This window comes from Chiloscyllium punctatum, chromosome 3, assembly GCF_047496795.1.
Source record: "Chiloscyllium punctatum isolate Juve2018m chromosome 3, sChiPun1.3, whole genome shotgun sequence".
Classification (NCBI taxonomy): Eukaryota; Metazoa; Chordata; class Chondrichthyes; order Orectolobiformes; family Hemiscylliidae; genus Chiloscyllium; species Chiloscyllium punctatum.
Window position 1 is genome coordinate 96,660,808 of NC_092741.1, and position 18,016 is coordinate 96,678,823.

General features: G+C 40.7%; 1 protein-coding gene across 1 annotated transcript in view; it reads right to left on the reverse strand.

The window, feature by feature from the left end:
- The window catches only part of LOC140463289 (runt-related transcription factor 2-like), a 155,010-nt gene that overhangs the window by 36,556 nt on the left and 100,438 nt on the right, over positions 1-18,016 (reverse strand). Inside the window, exon 7 of the mRNA XM_072557051.1 lies at positions 4,691-4,867. Within this exon, the coding sequence (XP_072413152.1) occupies positions 4,691-4,867 (177 nt within the window). The remainder of the gene's footprint in view (positions 1-4,690; positions 4,868-18,016) is intronic.

Genomic DNA, 18,016 nt, shown 5'->3' on the forward strand with positions numbered 1-18,016 from the left:
ATCCTGTGAGCACCATACAATATTTTGAATTACCTTAATTTCCCTAATAGCAGGTTCTCAAAAATAAGTCACAAAAATATCTCCATTTTTACTTTCTGAAATGAAATGCAAAAGAAAACCCTGCTCCAGCCTTATCATCAGCTTTCTGTTATGCATTGGCCTGAGGAAACATTAACTTGTAGATTCACAGCAGGAGATCATCATTGGACTCCCTGACACCTCCCAATGGAGAGGGCAGGAGAGTAGCAGAATAACAAAGTGCTCCGTTCTTGCAATAAATTACACTTATCCAATATATTATCATTAAAAGAACAAAAATAGGAAAGTATTAGTTGGACCTTCACTTAATTTGACTTGAGTTAATAGGTTGATAACAAAAATATGCTCACAGCATTTTATCAGGAAAGTACAATGTTTGTTGTATATCCTTTTTGTTTAATCAATGTACTTCCTGTTGCATCTTGTTATGAAAGAAACAAAATTTCATGGCATGTCAGATCCTGACAGGTTTGAGACAGACTTGTTGGCGTAGCTGGCGTCTTCTTATTTTGCAAGAAGTGAATGGCTGCCAACTCTAGTTTAACTGTCAATTATCTCAATAATCAGCCACGCACAGAGTTTAATAGCTTTGCACTTATGTGCACTTGAGCAATTGAATTCATGGAGAAATGAAATCACTTCTTTTAGAGGCACAGTTCTTTCAAATGAATGTTTCTAAATAAAATTTAGCATTTGGGTCATTGCTGTGCACAATGTCTTTCTTTTTGTTCTGTGTTCCATCGGCACTTCACAACTCCAGGGACCCAGGTTCAACCCGCCCACGGGCAACTGTTGCATATTCTCCCTTTTTCTGTGTGGGTTTCCTCCGGGTACTCTGGTTTCCACCCACAGTTCAAAGTGTACAGATCAGGTGGATTGACCATACTAAATTACCCATAGTACCTAGGGATTTGCAGACTAGATGGGTTAGCCATGATAAATGCAAAGTAATAGGGACTGGACGGGATGCTTTTCAGAGTGTTGTTGCAGACTCCATGGGTTGAATGGCCTCTTTCTGCACTGTAGGGATTCTATGATTCTTTGGGGCCTCCAGCAGTGGCAGAATGGTGAAAGTGCTGGATTAAAAATCCATTGGGATTTCCTGTGCAGGTTCGAATCCTGCCAATCATATTTGGGCCAGCACGGTGACTGAATGGTTAGCACTATGACCTCATAGCGCCAGGGACCCAGGTTCAATTCCAGCCTCGGGCGATTGACTGTCTGGAGGTTACATGTTCTCCCTGTGTCTGCATGGATTTCCTTTGGATGCTCCATAATCCAAAGATCTGCAGGCTACGTGGATTAGCTATGAAAATGCAAGATTACAGGGATGTGGTAGGGAGCTGAGTTTGAGTAGAATGCTCTTCAGAAGGTCAGTGTGGAAACAATGATCTGAATGGCCTACGTCCATACTGTAGAGATTCTATGAAAAGATTTCTGTGATCTCCATTCTTTTTCATTTACATGTTCCCTCAATCATCTGCTCTCACTTGTTTCTTTGTTAAGTGGCGAAAATCTCTAAAACCTGGATGTTAATATCTCTGAAGTCAGTTGACTTGAAATTTTCCTATTTTGGAATATCCACTAAGGAACATAGAATGAGGAATTGGTCATTCAGCCCATCAAGAGTGCATTTAGATCATGGCTTATCATCTATGTCAGTGCTAATTTCTGGCATTATCTCCATAGTCTCCAGAAATCTATCTTAAATATGCTCAATGATTGAGCTTCCACAGCTACTGGATGTAGAGAATTTCAAAGATTCACCACTGAACTTAAATGAGCTAACTCTTCCCTGCCATTAAGTCCTTGCTTTAAGGCTCAACAACCAGGGGAAACAACTTTTCTACACTCACCCCATCATACTCTATAATAATTTTGATAAGTGTCAACCCCCATTCGACAAAGCTCCAGGGAATATAGATCCAGTCTCCTCAATCCCTCCATCCCAGAGATTAATCTGGTGAACCTCGCTTAGAATCCCAATATGGCAATATAACCCTCCATTGATAAGGACACCAAAACTGTACACAATACGTTAGGTGAGAAATCACCAAGACTCTATGCAACTTTAGAAAGGCAACTTTATTTATGTACTCACGTCCCCTTGCAATAAAGACTAACACATAATTTGACTTCTTTATTGATTGTTTCACCTGCATGCTAACTTTTAGTGTTTTTTTTAGCAAGGACACTCACATCCCTTTGATCACCAGCACCTCCTCCCTTCCACCATTTCAAAAATATACTGCCTTTCTTTCTACAAAAATGAATAATTTCACATTCATTCGTCTCACATTCATTTGTTTTATTCTAGCTCATTCACTCAGCCTATCCAAGTCCTCTAGAAGCTTCCTTGCATTTTCCTTACAACCTATGTTCTTACCATGTCAAAAGATAATTTACACTTATTACACTTGGTTGCTACCTGCAAATCATTGCTATAGATTGTAAACTGCCACAGATTGCGAAGAAAATTGTCGCAATACTCTTTACCTGTGACTAGATTCATTGGTCAATAATGACTAAATTATTACTGTTTCAAGGGAACACTCCAAGTGGTTACAAGAACAGATTATCTACCAATTCACTAGATTGCACTTATATTTCTAGTTGTTTTTAGATTAGATTAGATTACTTACAGTGTGGAAACAGGCCCTTCGGCCCAACAAGTCCACACCGCCCCGCCGAAGCGCAACCCACCCATACCCCTACATCTACCCCTTACCTAACACTACGGGCAATTTAGCGTGGCCAATTCACCTGACCTGCACATCTTTGGACTTGTAAGTCAAACAAAACAAATCCTGGGTTGATGCTTATATTATAAAAGGGAATCGAATTATGTGATTCATGCTTTTCAAAACAAAATAAGTATCCACACCATGATTCCTGCAACATGCTACCACAACAATCATGAAACTGTTAGAAATCTTTAAAACAGTTTAAAAGCTTGCACTTAGCTGCTGTTGGCCCTTTGCCAAAGTATTATGCTTGCCAATGGTCAGTAAAGAAGGTTACACTGGGTTGCCTGGTTCTGCTTGTCTGTATTCCCATTGAATTTTTGATTTAAAACTCGATGTGTAACAGGTGTCATCAAGAGCATGAATTAGTGTAAACTGAACTTTTGGCCTTTGTGGTGCAGTGGGAGAAAGTGAGGTTTGCAGATAATGGAGATCCGAGTCAAGAGTGTTGTGCTGGAAAAGCACAGTCAGTTAGGCAGCATCCAAGAAGCAGGAGAATTGATGTTTCGAGCATAAGTCCTTCATCAGGAATGAGGCTTCTGGGCCAAGGGGGCTGAGAGATGCATGGAAGGGGGTTTGAGCTGGGGGGGAAGGTAGCTGAGAATGCGATAGGTAGATGAAGGTGGGGGTGATGGTGATAGGTCGGAGAGAAGGGAAGATGGACCGGTAGGACAGGTCAAATGGGCAGTGCTGAGTTGGAAGGTAGGATCTGGGATAAGGTGGGTGAGGGGAGATGAGGAAACTGGTGAAATCCACATTGATCCCATGTAGTTGGAAGGTCCCAAGGCGGAAGATGACGCGTTCTTCCTCCAGGTGTCAGGTGGTAAGGTTTGGTGATGGAGGAGGCCCAGGACCTGCATGTCTTTGGGGAAGTGGGAGAGGGAGTTAGTGTTCAGCCACAGGGCATTGGGGTTGTTTCATGCATGTCTGTATTCACATTGACTTCATTGTGCAAAACTCTGTAACAGGTGTCATCAAGAACATCAAGTAGTGTAAACTCTACATTGGGAAGACAGGATGCCTCCGTGTGGAACGCTTCAGAGGACATCTCCGGGACACACACACAAAACAACCCCATCACCCCGTGGCCAAACACTTTAACTGTGTTGTAGATGTAAGAAGCACAGTATTATGCTTGTTCAGTGTTAGAAGTTCATTATAAAACTGAGTTGTTATTGAAGCGAGGTAAAGATTAAAGGGAGATATATAAGTTGCTGTGCAAAGATAGTGTCAAATTTGAATATGAACATAAGGTTCCAGTAAGATTTAACTTTACTGAAACAATCCATTTATGGAGGGAAATGCGTTGCCTGGAAAGAGGAGATACGAATGGCATTATGAGAAGTGACATGAGAATAGAATTAGTTGAGGTAACTCATTGAGAAGGATACTGGCACAAAGCTCAAAGGCTCCTATGCTGGACTGTTTTTTTGTTAAATTTGGACTCAAAATCATGTGCTTTACAAACTTCCGGGTTCATGCATGAATAATGACCACTTCGGTAAGGTAACACAGGGTTATCGCACCCCTAATAGAATTGTACAGCAGAAGTCAACACCTTTGAGGAGGAGAGAGAAGATTGACTTGGAGATTAAGTAAATAGATATATGCTTATGGTCAACAGTATATGCAAAAGGAAGAAGACTACAATCAATCATGTTACCTTAACATGAACTGCCATCAATATATATAGGAATTTAAAAAATAAAGACAACTTTTTTAAGTATTCGGTTCATCAGATATTATGCTATCAACAATTGAATACACATTGTCAATCTCCATTTACAAGCACTTCAATAAACGTAAATATTATAAGTACAAACTTATTAGTAATGAAGAGAGTTAGAAATATTGTTTTGAACATCACAACACAAGCAGCAGTCAACTCTACTCAAGTTTGTACATACCTGCAATCTGAGGTGTTGTCTGAGGACTGAAAGGAGCTGGTGCAGGATTGAGAGAAGGACGAGGACTCCGTGTTGTGGCACCCACTGACATTGCAGTTTGGCGAAGGCGTTCCAACTCACTGAGACGTTCTGAGAATAATCCAACTTTGGGCTGGTCTTCAGGCTTCTGTCTGTGTCCTGGTTAGAAGAAAACAAAATAGCAATCTACAAAAATTGCCTTGTAGCCACTTATGCTTAAAAATGTAGGCTTTTCTGTAAAAATAGGAATTTATTCTCAAAGGCAATCCAATCATATTGGAGATGCTCCAGAGATAAGCCAGCATAATAACAGTTGAGAACTACACAAAAGGAGGACGAGTCCGAGAGCAGAGTAGTTGGAAAGTACAAGGTAGAGAGTAGAGCAGTGGATAAACAGTAGTCCATGAATGGCACAGGACACAAAAACAGAGTAAGGTTTCAGTACCAGTGAAACTAAGTTATGGATAAATATTGAGCTTTTCTTTAGTCTTTATAGTATATGAGTGTCACTGACATTTGTTGCACACCTCTAATTGCCTTTGAGTGGTTTGTTCGATCACTTCAGAGATCAGTTAATAATCAACCATATTGCTGTGAATCTGGAGTCACATGTAACCAAGAGCAGATAAGGTCAACAAATTTCCTTCTCTACAGGACATAATTGAACCAGATTGACTTTTACAACGATCAATAATTATTTAGTTTGTGGAGAGTATCATGAACCTGGCAATAAATGTTGGCATCTCAAGAAACTTTACCTCACAGTTAAACTAAACTCTGAGTTGCAGACAATGCAAAGCATCAGGGAGACGAAGAGGAGGCAGTTGCACTCCTTATATAGTTAATGGTGCAGAACTCATTGGTGGTCAGGGACATGAGTTGTGACTGTGATTCAGGCAGGACCCATGTTTAATGCTGGAGGAGCTTTTCACTTTACTATTATCCAATAAGCACAAGGTTGTCTGTGTGATTGAGGGCAAAGTTTGCAAAGCAGATGGGCAAACTGACCCAGCACTATTATACATAAGATAATTCAAGTGGGAGTAATAAAAATTAATATAGTACTAGTGGGGAATTGGGAAGTTAGGGGTACAGATACTGTTCCCTGTAGTTCCAGATTTAAAGACATTCCCTCAAGCTTTGAGAAAAATGGATGTGAGGGGAAGGATCTAGTTGTTGTGGTCTACATTGGAATCAATGACATAGAAAGAACTAAATGTAAGATTCTACTAAGGGAGTTTGAGGAGCTGGGATCCAAATTAAAAAGCAAAATCACACTGTTTTGGATTATTATTAAACTTTGTGCAAATTTGCAGATTGATAAATGGATTGGAAGGTTAGATGCCTGTGTAGAAATCATAAGATTTGATTTTTTTTGAGCACGTGCATGTTCTGGAGAAAGAGGTGACTTCTGTTGGGAAAGGCTGCACCTAAACCAATATCATGTTGAATCAAATAACAACAGTAGTCAATTGGGATTTAACGAATGAAGTAGGCCAGGAATGTGATGTTCGAAGGACTTTGGAATGGTCCATTCAAAAGCATTAAAAGAAAATTGCAGAGCAGAGTGGAAATTTGGGTAAATATAAAGCCAGTGGATTGGGAATGAAAGTCACTTTACAAAGGGTATTAGTGACATCAGTTAAAAACAAAAATAGTTAAAGCCAACTGTACCATATCAAAATACTTGAAGCACTCATAACAAATCAGAAGTAGTAATTACACAGCTAGAAATAAATGGGATCAGTTAAACTAATAGCTATTAGATGTAGCTAAAGAGCCACAAAGTTTCTGAAAGGTCACTGGACCTGAAACATTAATACTGATTTTGTTCCACAGATGCTGAATTTTTCCAGCAATTCCATTTTTTTCTGATTTCCAGCTTTTGCAGTTCACTTAGCTTTTTGTGAAGTTAATATTGCTTATTTTAGGAGAGAGTGGAAAACTAGACGAACAGGAGAATGAACGAATCTTAGCTCAGAAATGTAAGGTCTCTTTAGGTGGAGATAAGAAACAAGATAGAGAAGAAGTAATTTATATTCCTGCTAATAATATTTAAAGCATTGGACACAGTATAAATCAGGAAAGTGAAGTTTCATGGAACAAAGGTAATACAATAATCCTGTGAGATTTAAGGTTGATATACAATGTGTAAATCAGATTTATAATCTGAATGGAGAGGACAAGTTCATGAAAGTTCTTTTAAATCAATTAAAGAGTAGATTAGATTCCCTACAGTGTGGAAACAGGCCCTTCGGCTCAACAAGTCCACACAGACCCTCTGAAGAGCAATCCACCCAGACCTATTCCCCTACATTTACCCCTGACTAATCCACCTAACACTACGGGCAATTTAGCATGGCCAATTCACCTAACTGGCACATCTTTGGACTGTGGGAGGAAACCCACGCAGACACAGGGAGAATGTACAAACTCCACATAGACAGTCACCCGAGGTGGGAATTGATCCTGGGTCTCTGGTGTTGTGAGGCAGCAGTGCTAACGACTGAGCCACAGAGCTGCCCCAAAATCTAAACTTAATTAAATCAAATTGAGCTGAAAATGTGTTGCTGGAAAAGCGCAGCAGGTCAGGCAGCATCCAAGGAGCAGGAGAATTGACATTTCAGGCATGAGCCCTTCCTGAAGAAGGGCTTATGCGCGAAACGTTGATTCTCCTATTCCTTGGATGCTGCCTGACCTGCTGCACTTCTCAACAGAAAAGGGGAGTATTCACACATAGCGAGCTTCCATCTGTGGTTCCTGAGACCTGCAGCTGGCAAGACAGAATACTACAGTGTGTTCGGAGATTGACACGGGTGAAACAACTGGACAGGACCATCCTCTGCACCAAATAAAATGGCCTGAGAGGAGTTTCTGCGAGATGGCTCATATTCTTAGGCAAAGGTTCCTGAGGGAGATTTAAGGGTCTGAGGCCAATGTGGAATTCACTCCAAATGGGGGCAGTCTCAGACAGAATTTCACCACAAGCCTGACTGACCTCAATACCACAAGATCTGTTGGGACTGAGTGTCATAGTTTTGAGGCCATAGATGGCATCAGCCATAATCTTTTCATTGGAGTGTGTACAGGATAATCTTCCAGATTAATATGTCAAGGAAGCAACTAGGAAAGAGGCTATTTTTAATTTATATTGTTAAAGAGCTTTGAGAAGGTAATAAACTGACAATTGAATTTGATAGTGACTTCGTAAAAAAGACTGGAATCAGAAATCTAAACAAGTTATGTAGTTATGAAACACAAGTTGGTTAACCTCAAATGTGAAACAATTTCAAAAATACAATAGCTAAGTGATGGCAAGCATTTATAGAAAGAAATCACATTTTGTAATGAATATTACATGCTCTAAGGAATGAAAGTCCATAGGAAAAGTAGTCTAACCATTGCTAACAAGGGAAAGTAAAGATGACATTTGATTAATGGGAGAAGTTTATAATATTGTCAAAAAGCCTCAAATAATAGCAAAACATTGTGGTTCTGGAAATTTGAAATGAGAACAGAAAGTCCGAGAGAAACTCAGCCTGTCCAGCAGCATTTGTGGAGAGAGAAAGAGACTTAATGTTTCAAGTCTCAAGACTCATACTTGGTTCAGAAGAAGAGTCTTTGGACTTGAAATGTGCACTCAGTTTCTGTCTCCACAAATGCAGCCAGATTGGTTGAGTTCTCCAGAATTTTCTGTTTTTATCTTAGACCTGGAAGCTTGATGATTGAGAAGATTTTAGGATTCAGCAAAGGTTAACCTTGAAATTAATATTGAGAGAGAAATGGAATACCAAATAAATTAGCAAGGGACATAAATAGCAACATAAAAACAGATTATAAAATGCTCAATAGATATGTCAGAAAAGATTTGCAAAAGAAACTGGGGAAACTACCACTCAAGAGATTGTTACTCTCCTTTCTATATCAATGAAGAGCTCTGCATTTCCAACAAGAGATTCTGATCAGGGGTCCTTCATGAATGGGGAGAGCACTTTAAATCTGACAAGCCCCTTGAAATGCCAAATGGTCGAGGGAAGGCAAATAATATCCACAATTGTGCAGCCTTCAGTTGCCACGTTTGTGATATAAAGGTCAACATCATAGACAGCCACTTTGACAGTTCCTGTGGAAGGGTAAGTACACAAGGTAAATGTGAGGTTAGAGTGCCAGAAAGGTTGGGTGCCAGGTGGGTAGCATGTCAGTTGGGTACGAGGTCACGTAAAGGGTGCTAGATGGGTAGGGTGCATGTTGGGTAACAGATAAGGTCCTTGTTAGGTAGGTGGCCAGGTAAATAACCTGGAGCCAGGTAAGTCAGAGTCATAGAGATGTACAGCCCACGGTCTAACTCGTCCATACCGACCAGATATCCTAAATTAATCTAGTCCCATTTCCCAGCATTTGGCCCATATCGGTCTAAACCCTTCCTGTTCATATAGGCATCCAGATGCCTTTTAAATATTATAATTGTATAAGCCTCCACCATTTCCTCTGGCAGCTCATTCCATACACGCACCACACTCTGCGTGAAAAAGTTGGCCATTAGGACCTTTTTAAATATTTCCCCTCTCACCCTAAACCTATGCCCTCTAGTTTTGGACTCCCCCTTGGCTATTCACCTATCCATACCCCTCATAATGTCACCCCTCAGCCTCCAATGCTCCAGGGAAAATACCTCTAGCCTATTCAGCTTCTCCCTATAGCTCAAACCCTCCAACACTGGCAACATCCTTTTATGTCTTTTCTGAACCCTTTAGCAGGGAGATGAGAATTACACATAGTATTTGAAAACTGGCCTAACCGATGTCCTGTACAGCCACAACATGACCTCCCAGCTCATATACTCAAGGCACTGATCAATAAAGGCCAGCATATCAGATGCCTTCTTCATTATCCTGTCTAGCTGGAACTATGAACCTGCACTCCAAGGTCTCTTTGTTCAGCAACACTCCCCAGGACATTACTATTAAGAGTATAAATCCTGCCCTGATGGCATTTTTCAGGTAAGTCAGGGTGAGTAGGAGATTTCAGAAGAGATGGCGCCATGTCCTGGGGTTGAGGAGAGGTATTACGTCTGGTGGTGGGGGGTAATGGTGTTGGTTGCTGGTGGGAGAGGAACAAGGTGAAGTAATATGTCCCTGAGGGCTATGCAGAGTGTCAGGTCTGGCAGCAGGAGAAGGCAGCTCAGGCTCCAGTAGCAGGGAAGGAGGTTGTTGAATCCTGGGGACCTGGCAAGAAGTATGTCATGTCTGACAACAAGGAAGGATGGGGTGGAAGGAGGAGAACTTGTCCAGTATTTCCCTGATCATCATATAGTATTAATTGTCTGGAGATAGGACCTCTCACTACGCAGAGTGAGAAGATTTCTGATTCTGAGTGAAGCCTAAGACTGCAGGATTTTGAAGATATAAGAAAAGCAATATTATGAAGGAATTTAAATACAAGAATGAAAATATTAAACTGGTAGAATTGGTAGGCCACCTAGAAACCAATGCATGTCACCAATCAAAATATGTTAAACAAGACATTGTATGTCATAGGATACAGCAGCAAAATTTAATGTGTTGATATTTGTAGACAAATAGATGTTGGAGAATGGGCAAAATAAAGCATTGTAATAGGTGTGTCTGGAAGCAACAAAACCATGCATATGCTTTATGCTGCAGATGGACTGAGGCATGAGTGAAGGTTTTGCAGAGGTGATTTACAAAGCATTATGACCCCAAAAGTTTGGGAAAGGCAGATGACGCAAAGTACGACCAGGGCAAGGAACAAGTTGTGGCCAATCATGAGGAAATTTCAATCATACTCAAGATATCACAGTGATACTCACAGTAAGGTATAGGTGACAAGTCTCCTATTATGGAGAAAATGGAAATACTGAAAGGAAATACAGTTGTGATTCTTGATCCTTTGGTAAAATTCAAGGGACTTGTGGTCACTGGGCTGTGCAAGAAAGGATTCATTACTCCAGAATCTCTGAATAATAATGATAACTACAGCAACCCTTCTATTGGAAATGGCACAGATGAAATTAGCTCTTGTTGTAAGCAGAGATGACCTTTGAAGAGATGCTTGCAACCAAGAAACTTTTTAAAATGATACACAATATTTACAAAGGTATGCAGAAAACAGCATCCACAGAACCCTATTGTTCAGGTCCTAGCTCCATGTGCAATAACATGAGTAGGCATCACTAATGATTTATGCTGTTCCTTATGGGTGGCACGGTGGCACAGTGGTTAGCACTGCTGCCTCACAGCCCTAGAGACCCGGGTTCAATTCCCGCCTCAGGCGACTGACTGTGCGGAGTTTGCACATTCTCCCCGTGTCTGCGTGGGTTTCCTCCAGGTGCTCCGGTTTCCTCCCGCAGGCCAGGTGAATTGGCCATGCTAAATTGCCTGTAGTGTTAGGTAAGGGGTATGGGTGGGTTGCGCTTCGGTGGGGCGGTGTGGACTTGTTGGGCCGAAGGGCCTGTTTCCACACTGTAAGTAATCTAATCTTAACATGATTGGATTTAACTATTATCATGCATCTCCTTAGTCTTCATTCAATCCCTTTAAATCATTATTACTTAAATATTAAAATTTCTCTTAACATTTAACTATTAACAGTTTCCTTACTGTTATACCCCTTCAAAGTCACTTTTGAATATTGTTCTCATGTTGTGTTGAAGAAGGATTCTGGTAGTTCACTTGCTACACCTGGGGAGGTGGAATGTTTTCACTGGGAAAGCCTACAGGGTGGTTTGATTGAAGTCCTGGAATGCAACTGAAGTTGTGGAGGAACTGTGCATGTTGAACTGCAACCTGAAGGGGTTTCAGTGATTGTTTCTGTCATTTTTGATTGAGTTACCTGAGAATCTGAGTATGGAAACCATCCAGCTATTGGTTTGTCCTTTAACACAATGAAAGCACTTTAGTTCCTTTGAATGATACCACTGGTGTGTGAACAAAGGTGATCTTGGCTTTTGGAACCTCATCAGCATTGAGTCTGAGAGCCACATCTCCAGAGCGATCCTGCTTCCAGTGTGGGCAGGTTGTGAGCATGGTGTCATTGAGTGTAAGGCTGGTCTGTCCTGTAACATTTCTTCTTCTGATGTACATGTTCATGGTCTCACCCTGTTATAGTCAGTGTTAGTGCTTGGAATGGGTTCAGAGCCTTCAGACCTTCAACAGTAATTGTAGAGTGGAGCTGAAATGGACCAATGTGGAGAGGTAGTTGAGTAGGACTAAATGAAATATGCCAATCCAACTCAATGTTCTAATAGTTAATACTCCACTTGCTTCACTATTGACTTGAGAATGCTTAAGTAAGCTTGAAACATTGAGGCCACAAAGGATTAGAAACTGGTGATAGTAAGTTATGGCTCAATACCGGAAATGACTACATCAGGAATTTTGTTAGCATAGCATGACTTAACTGTTATCCCACAACTCCAGTGAGAATGCTCAGAAGACATGTTGGCAAGAGAACAAATCAGGACATTCAAGGGTGGGCGTTCATAAGACTGTGGTGATGGGTGCCTCAGTGAGCTATCTGAAAAATGTAGAGAGACCATAGCTGTGAAGTTATCCGACATACAGCAGTTCAAATCTGAATGGCAACAGAAAAAGTAGGAAAATGGAAGATGTCAAATTAGATTGAGAGGATCACAATACACAAGAGTTGAGAGGTGAGGTATAATGACTGAGTGACATGAAGGGAAGGTATTGGCAGGTAATGGCTCAAGCATTCCTATGAAGAAAAGAAAGGGAGTTGGAGGTAGTGAGTGCTGAGCAAAATGACCAGAGGCACAAAAGGAATTCAGGTTTCCTAGGAAAGAGAGGTTACACCCGAAACGTTGACTTCTCCACCTCCTGATGCTGCCTGGCTTGCCATGCTCTTCCAGTCTCCTGCTTGTCTACTTTGGATTCCAGCATCTGCAGTTTTTTTTGTCTCTATGGTAAAATAACTGGTAGATATCTTTCACCCAAAGTATCATGACATGGTAACTTAGTGGTTAGCACTGTTGCTTCACAGTGTCAGGGACCCAGGTTTGATTCCAGCCTCGGACGACTGTGTGGACTTTGCACATTTTCCCCAAGTCTGTGTGGGTTTCCTCCGATTTCCTCCCATAATCCAAAGATGTGCAGGTTAGGTTGATTGGTTGTGCAAAATTGCCCCGTAGTGTCTAGCGGTGTGTAGGTGGATTAGCTATGAGAAATGCAGGGTTACAGGGATAGGGTAGGGGGGCTGGGTCTGGCTGGGATGCTCTTCAAAAGGTCGGTGTGGACTCGCTGGGCCAAATAGCCTGCTTCTGCAGTATAGGGATTCGATGATTCTAACTTTAGATTAGATTACATTACAGTGTGGAAACAAGCCCTTCGGCCCAACAAGTCCACACCAACCCGCTGAAGCGCAACCCACCCATACCCCTATATTTACCCCCTACCTAACACTACGGGCAATTTAGCATGGCCAATACACCTGACCTGCACATCTTTGGACTGTGGGAGGAAACCCACACAGACACGGGGAGAACGTGCAAACTCCACACAGTCGCCTAAGGGGGGAATTGAACCCGGGTCTCTGGCGCTGTGAGGCAGCAGTGCTAACCACTGTGCCACCGTGCCACACACTGTGGATCATCACTAGTTTTTGAAATGAGCGCATTAATATGTCAACTCATTAAATATTCACCATGAGTTTAAAACATTTTATTCATGTTCCTTTGTATAATTATACCAGGCATTATTATACCAGGGCTAGGTAACATTCACTTTACAATGTCTGAACAAGTGGACAAGTGTGTTGTTTATTAATCTCTTAGATAAGGAGATGTTTTGCCCTTATTTTATATAAACTTGACATTCCATTGTGGGAAACACAAACTAGATTGTCTTCAAAATATATGAGAATGTTATTGGCAGGACTGGATAGATTTGAAAAATATAATATTGATTCAGTGCTCCTGGGCATTTTATAAAAGTAATTCCTGTCCATCCTGTTAGTAAAGTGATATTTTGAGCCGTGATACACAAATGACTGTATGACTGAGCATATTGAAATCATCCGCTGGCATTTCCAATAACAGCTGTGGCTATCATTATTATTCACAGATTCTGAAGAAGTTTTGCATGCAAACAAGTCAGTCACGCAAATCCTTTTTCTTAGCATCCCAATCATAGTCAAGTACACATACACTGCATCTTATAAAGGAGAAAAGAAACACAAACACTCACAGTAAAAACAATAGCCTACAGGTGCATTCACTGTTTGGTTTTTGTATAAATACAATGGAACAAATGAAAGCAAAATAAAGTCACTTTGTATAGTTTGGACCTGCCCATCAGGCCTGCTCTGGCTGCTTTTAATGGAAGAAAAATAAATACCTAACTGAAGAAAAAGGTTGCTTGAGCCAGCTAATTGTCTTCTGCTAATTGGCAATGATTAGCTCAGTCTACCCCACTCAACTCTATGGATACATGAGGAAAAGAGGAGATGCTTTGGATTTCAAAGATATTTTTTGAACATTTTAGAAACATCTTTCTTTAGTTATTAAATGTAGTAGATTATTATCTGGATTTACTTCAGGAATAAACATGTTAAATTAAAAATAATTTACAATGGAGCGGCAGCTCCTATAATACAGCAATGTGTACTGTAAGTATTTTTCTTTATTTCTGGGAATAGAAACCAATACTCAAACGATGATCACATTACATTTTGAAAGGATTCAAAATAAATTTTTCCTATACTTTTATGTCTGTGTCACTATATATGCAATCATGTCAAATAATCAGCTTATTGAACAAAGCATACTAATTTGAAATATATCTCCATGCAGGTAATACATTTAAACTCATGTTACACATTCAAATTAAGTTTTTATTCTATATAAATAGTTCTGCAGATGTAAAATATAAGTGATTAGGAACAGCAGCAGCTGCTGTTATGATTATATCTAAGTTAGCAAGCATATGCCTGCATTTATTGAATGATTGTATGTAACATGGAGTGTTCTTGTCTGATACATCATAGCAATAAAAGCCTCTTTTGGAATTTACATACAAAAGGAGAAAAATGAAGAAAGATCTATGCTCTGATGGAATTACTGTTCTATTCAGTACTGGTCTCCAACCAGAAAAACACCCATTTATCCCAATTCTCTGCTTTCTATTGGTTAACCAGGCCTCTATCCATGCTAGTCATTCCCTGCAACTCCGTGCATTCTTATCCTATGGATGAGTCTTTTATGCAGCACCTTATCGAATGCCTTCTGGAAATCCAAGTATACAATATCCACTTGTTCCACTCTATCCACCATGTTTGTTACATCCTCAAAGAACTCCAGTACATTTGTCAAACGTGACCTTCCCTTCCTGAATCCATGCTGCATCTGCCTGATGGAACTCTTTCCATCCAGATGTCTCACCATTTCTTGTTTAATGATAGCATCCAGATGTTAAGCTAACTGGCCTGTTGTTACCTGCCTTTTGCCTACACCTTTTTTAAACAGCGGCATGACATTCGCTGTCTTCCATTCTGCTGGAACCTGCCCGGAGTCCAGTGAATTTTGGTAAATTACCACTAAGACATCCACTATAGCTTCCACAATTTCTTTCAGCACCTGGGATGCATTCCATCAGGCCCAGGGGACTAATCTACCTTTAGACCCTCAAGTTTGCTCAAGGAAAGCAAATCTTAGCAGGACTTATACACTTAATGGTAAGGTCCTAGGGAGTGTTGCTGAACAAAGAGACCTTGGAGTGCAGGTTCGTAGCTCCATGAAAGTGGAGTCGCAGGTAGATAGGATAGTGAAGAAGGCGTTTGGTATGCTTTCGTTTATTGGTCAGAGTATTGAGTACAGGAGTTGGGAGGTCATGTTGCGGCTGTACAGGACGTTGGTTAGGCCACTATTGGAATATTGTGTGCAATTCTGGTCTCCTTCCTATCGGAAAGATGTTGTGATACTTGAAAGGCTTCAGAAAAGATTTACAAGGATGTTGCCAGGGTTGGAGGATTTGAGCTACAGGGAGAGGCTGAACAGGCTGGGGCTGTTTTCCCTGGAGTGTTGGAGGCTCAGGGGTGACCTTATAGAGATTTACAAAATTATGAGGGGCATGGATAGGATAAATAGACAAAGTCTTTTCCCTGGGGGCGGGGAGTCCAGAACTAGAGGGCATAGGTTTAGGGTGAGAGGGGAAAGATATAAAAGAGACCTAAGGGGCAACATTTTCACGCAGAGGGTGGTATGTGTATGGAATGATCTACCAGAGGATGTGGTGGAGGCTGTTACAATTGCAACATTTAAGAGGCATTTGGATGGGTATATGAATAGGAAGGGTTTGGAGGGATATGGGCCGAGTGCTGGCAGGTGGGACTAGATTGGGTTGGGATATCTGGTCGGCGTGGACGGGTTGGACCGAAGGGTCTGTTTCCATGCTGTACATCTCTATGACTCTATGACTACCCCCTTAGTGATAACAATTGAAGACTCAGAATGAAAAGAAAATGTGATGCTGATGGAGAAGGTGGACAATGACATGAAGCAGAGGAAGCTAAATAAGCACATGAGCAAGAAACGATCAAAAGAATTCATAAGATTCATGAGGAACATAAGCACCAGCATAAGTTGATTGAGGTAAATGGCCTTGTTCCTGTAATATAAATTTTGTTTAATTCTACGCATTGCAAGACAGAGAAACAGAACCAAAATAACCAAGAGTGATTAAAAGAGAGCTATGCAGACAACATTGAGCAGATACAAACATCACTTAACTTTTGGCACTAGCCTAGATAGTTACGTTAAGTTGAATTTTCAAAAGTGTACATTTCTATAATTTTCTTTAACTTGTGGGAGGCTTGCATTCATTTAAAATATACTGGTATATTTCTGCTGGAAGAAATATGAATTAAAAGGTACAAACAAACAATTGTTTTAATGCCAAGGGATTAATTAAGCACAGTAAAAAATAGATGAAGGGAAGAGAAGGCCTGAAACAAGAATGGGTAAAACAGCTGAAATCTTGCTCGAGGGTCAATTTTGACCTTTTACGCTACTGTAGGAGAAATGGCTTCCAAAGTGTCACTATCATTGTAAATCATCCCATCATGAACATACTGAAATTGCCACTGATCAGAGCTGAACTGAACCATTCGTGAAATGCTATAGAATATATAGACCGGATACTCTGTGACAGACAGTTCATCTCCTGATACCTCGATAAGTTGTCACCAGAAGTGTGATTGAATTGTCATTATTTGTTCAGATGAATGCAGCCACAACAGCTATCAGAAATGTCAACATCATCCAGGACAGAGTACTTTGTTCAACTGCATGCTACTGTAGTCAATATATGCATCTCTATTATCAGCAGACTGTGACTGTAGAATATACAATTTACAAGATGTACTGCAGAAACTCACAAAGATTATTTCAATGGCAATTCCCTTCTCTTTACCTCCCTTACACAATAAAAAAAAACAGGTATATTGTGGAAGCACCATCTCTCTAGGCTCTTCACCAAGCCACACAGCACCCTGACCTAGACATATACCCTGACACAGATTGTCACTGGATCAGAATACTGGAACTTGAAATACCATAATGAGACCATAGTGAATATGTCAATGATCTAGTAATTCAGAGACTTGGACAAATCCAGAATGAGTTCAAGCATCATCTCTGTAAGTGGGGGATTTAAATATTAACTAAATTCATCTTTTTTTTAGATTACATTACAGTGTGGAAACAGGCCCTTCGGCCCAACAAGTCCACACCAACCTGCCGAAGCACAACCCACCCATACCCCTACATTTACCCCTTACCTAACACTACGGGAAATTTAGCATGGCCAATTCACCTAACCTGCACATCTTTGGACTGTGGGAGGAAACCGGAGCACCTGGAGAAAACCCACGCAGACACGGGGAGAACGTGCAAACTCCACACAGTCAGTCGCCTGAGGCGGGAATTGAACCCGGGGCTCTGGCGCTGTGAGGCAGCAGTGCTAACCACTGTGCCACCGTGCCGCCCACACGGCACATTTATATCTTAAGTACAAAATGAGTATTAGTAATGCTGATTGTCAAACTAATAATAATGGTCTTATAATGAACTGCTTTTCAGGGATTGATTAACTTTGTGAGTTAAAATTATTCAAAATAGTAAAACATATGATGCAATTAAGGAGACATTAAAGCGAACCAATTCCTTTCTGAATATGTGCAGCTTGCAGATCCACAGCAGACTTGCAACATTATATACACACAGCATATGGAGTTCTTAAAGTTAATTGCTTTAAAGGAAAGATACACAAATAACAT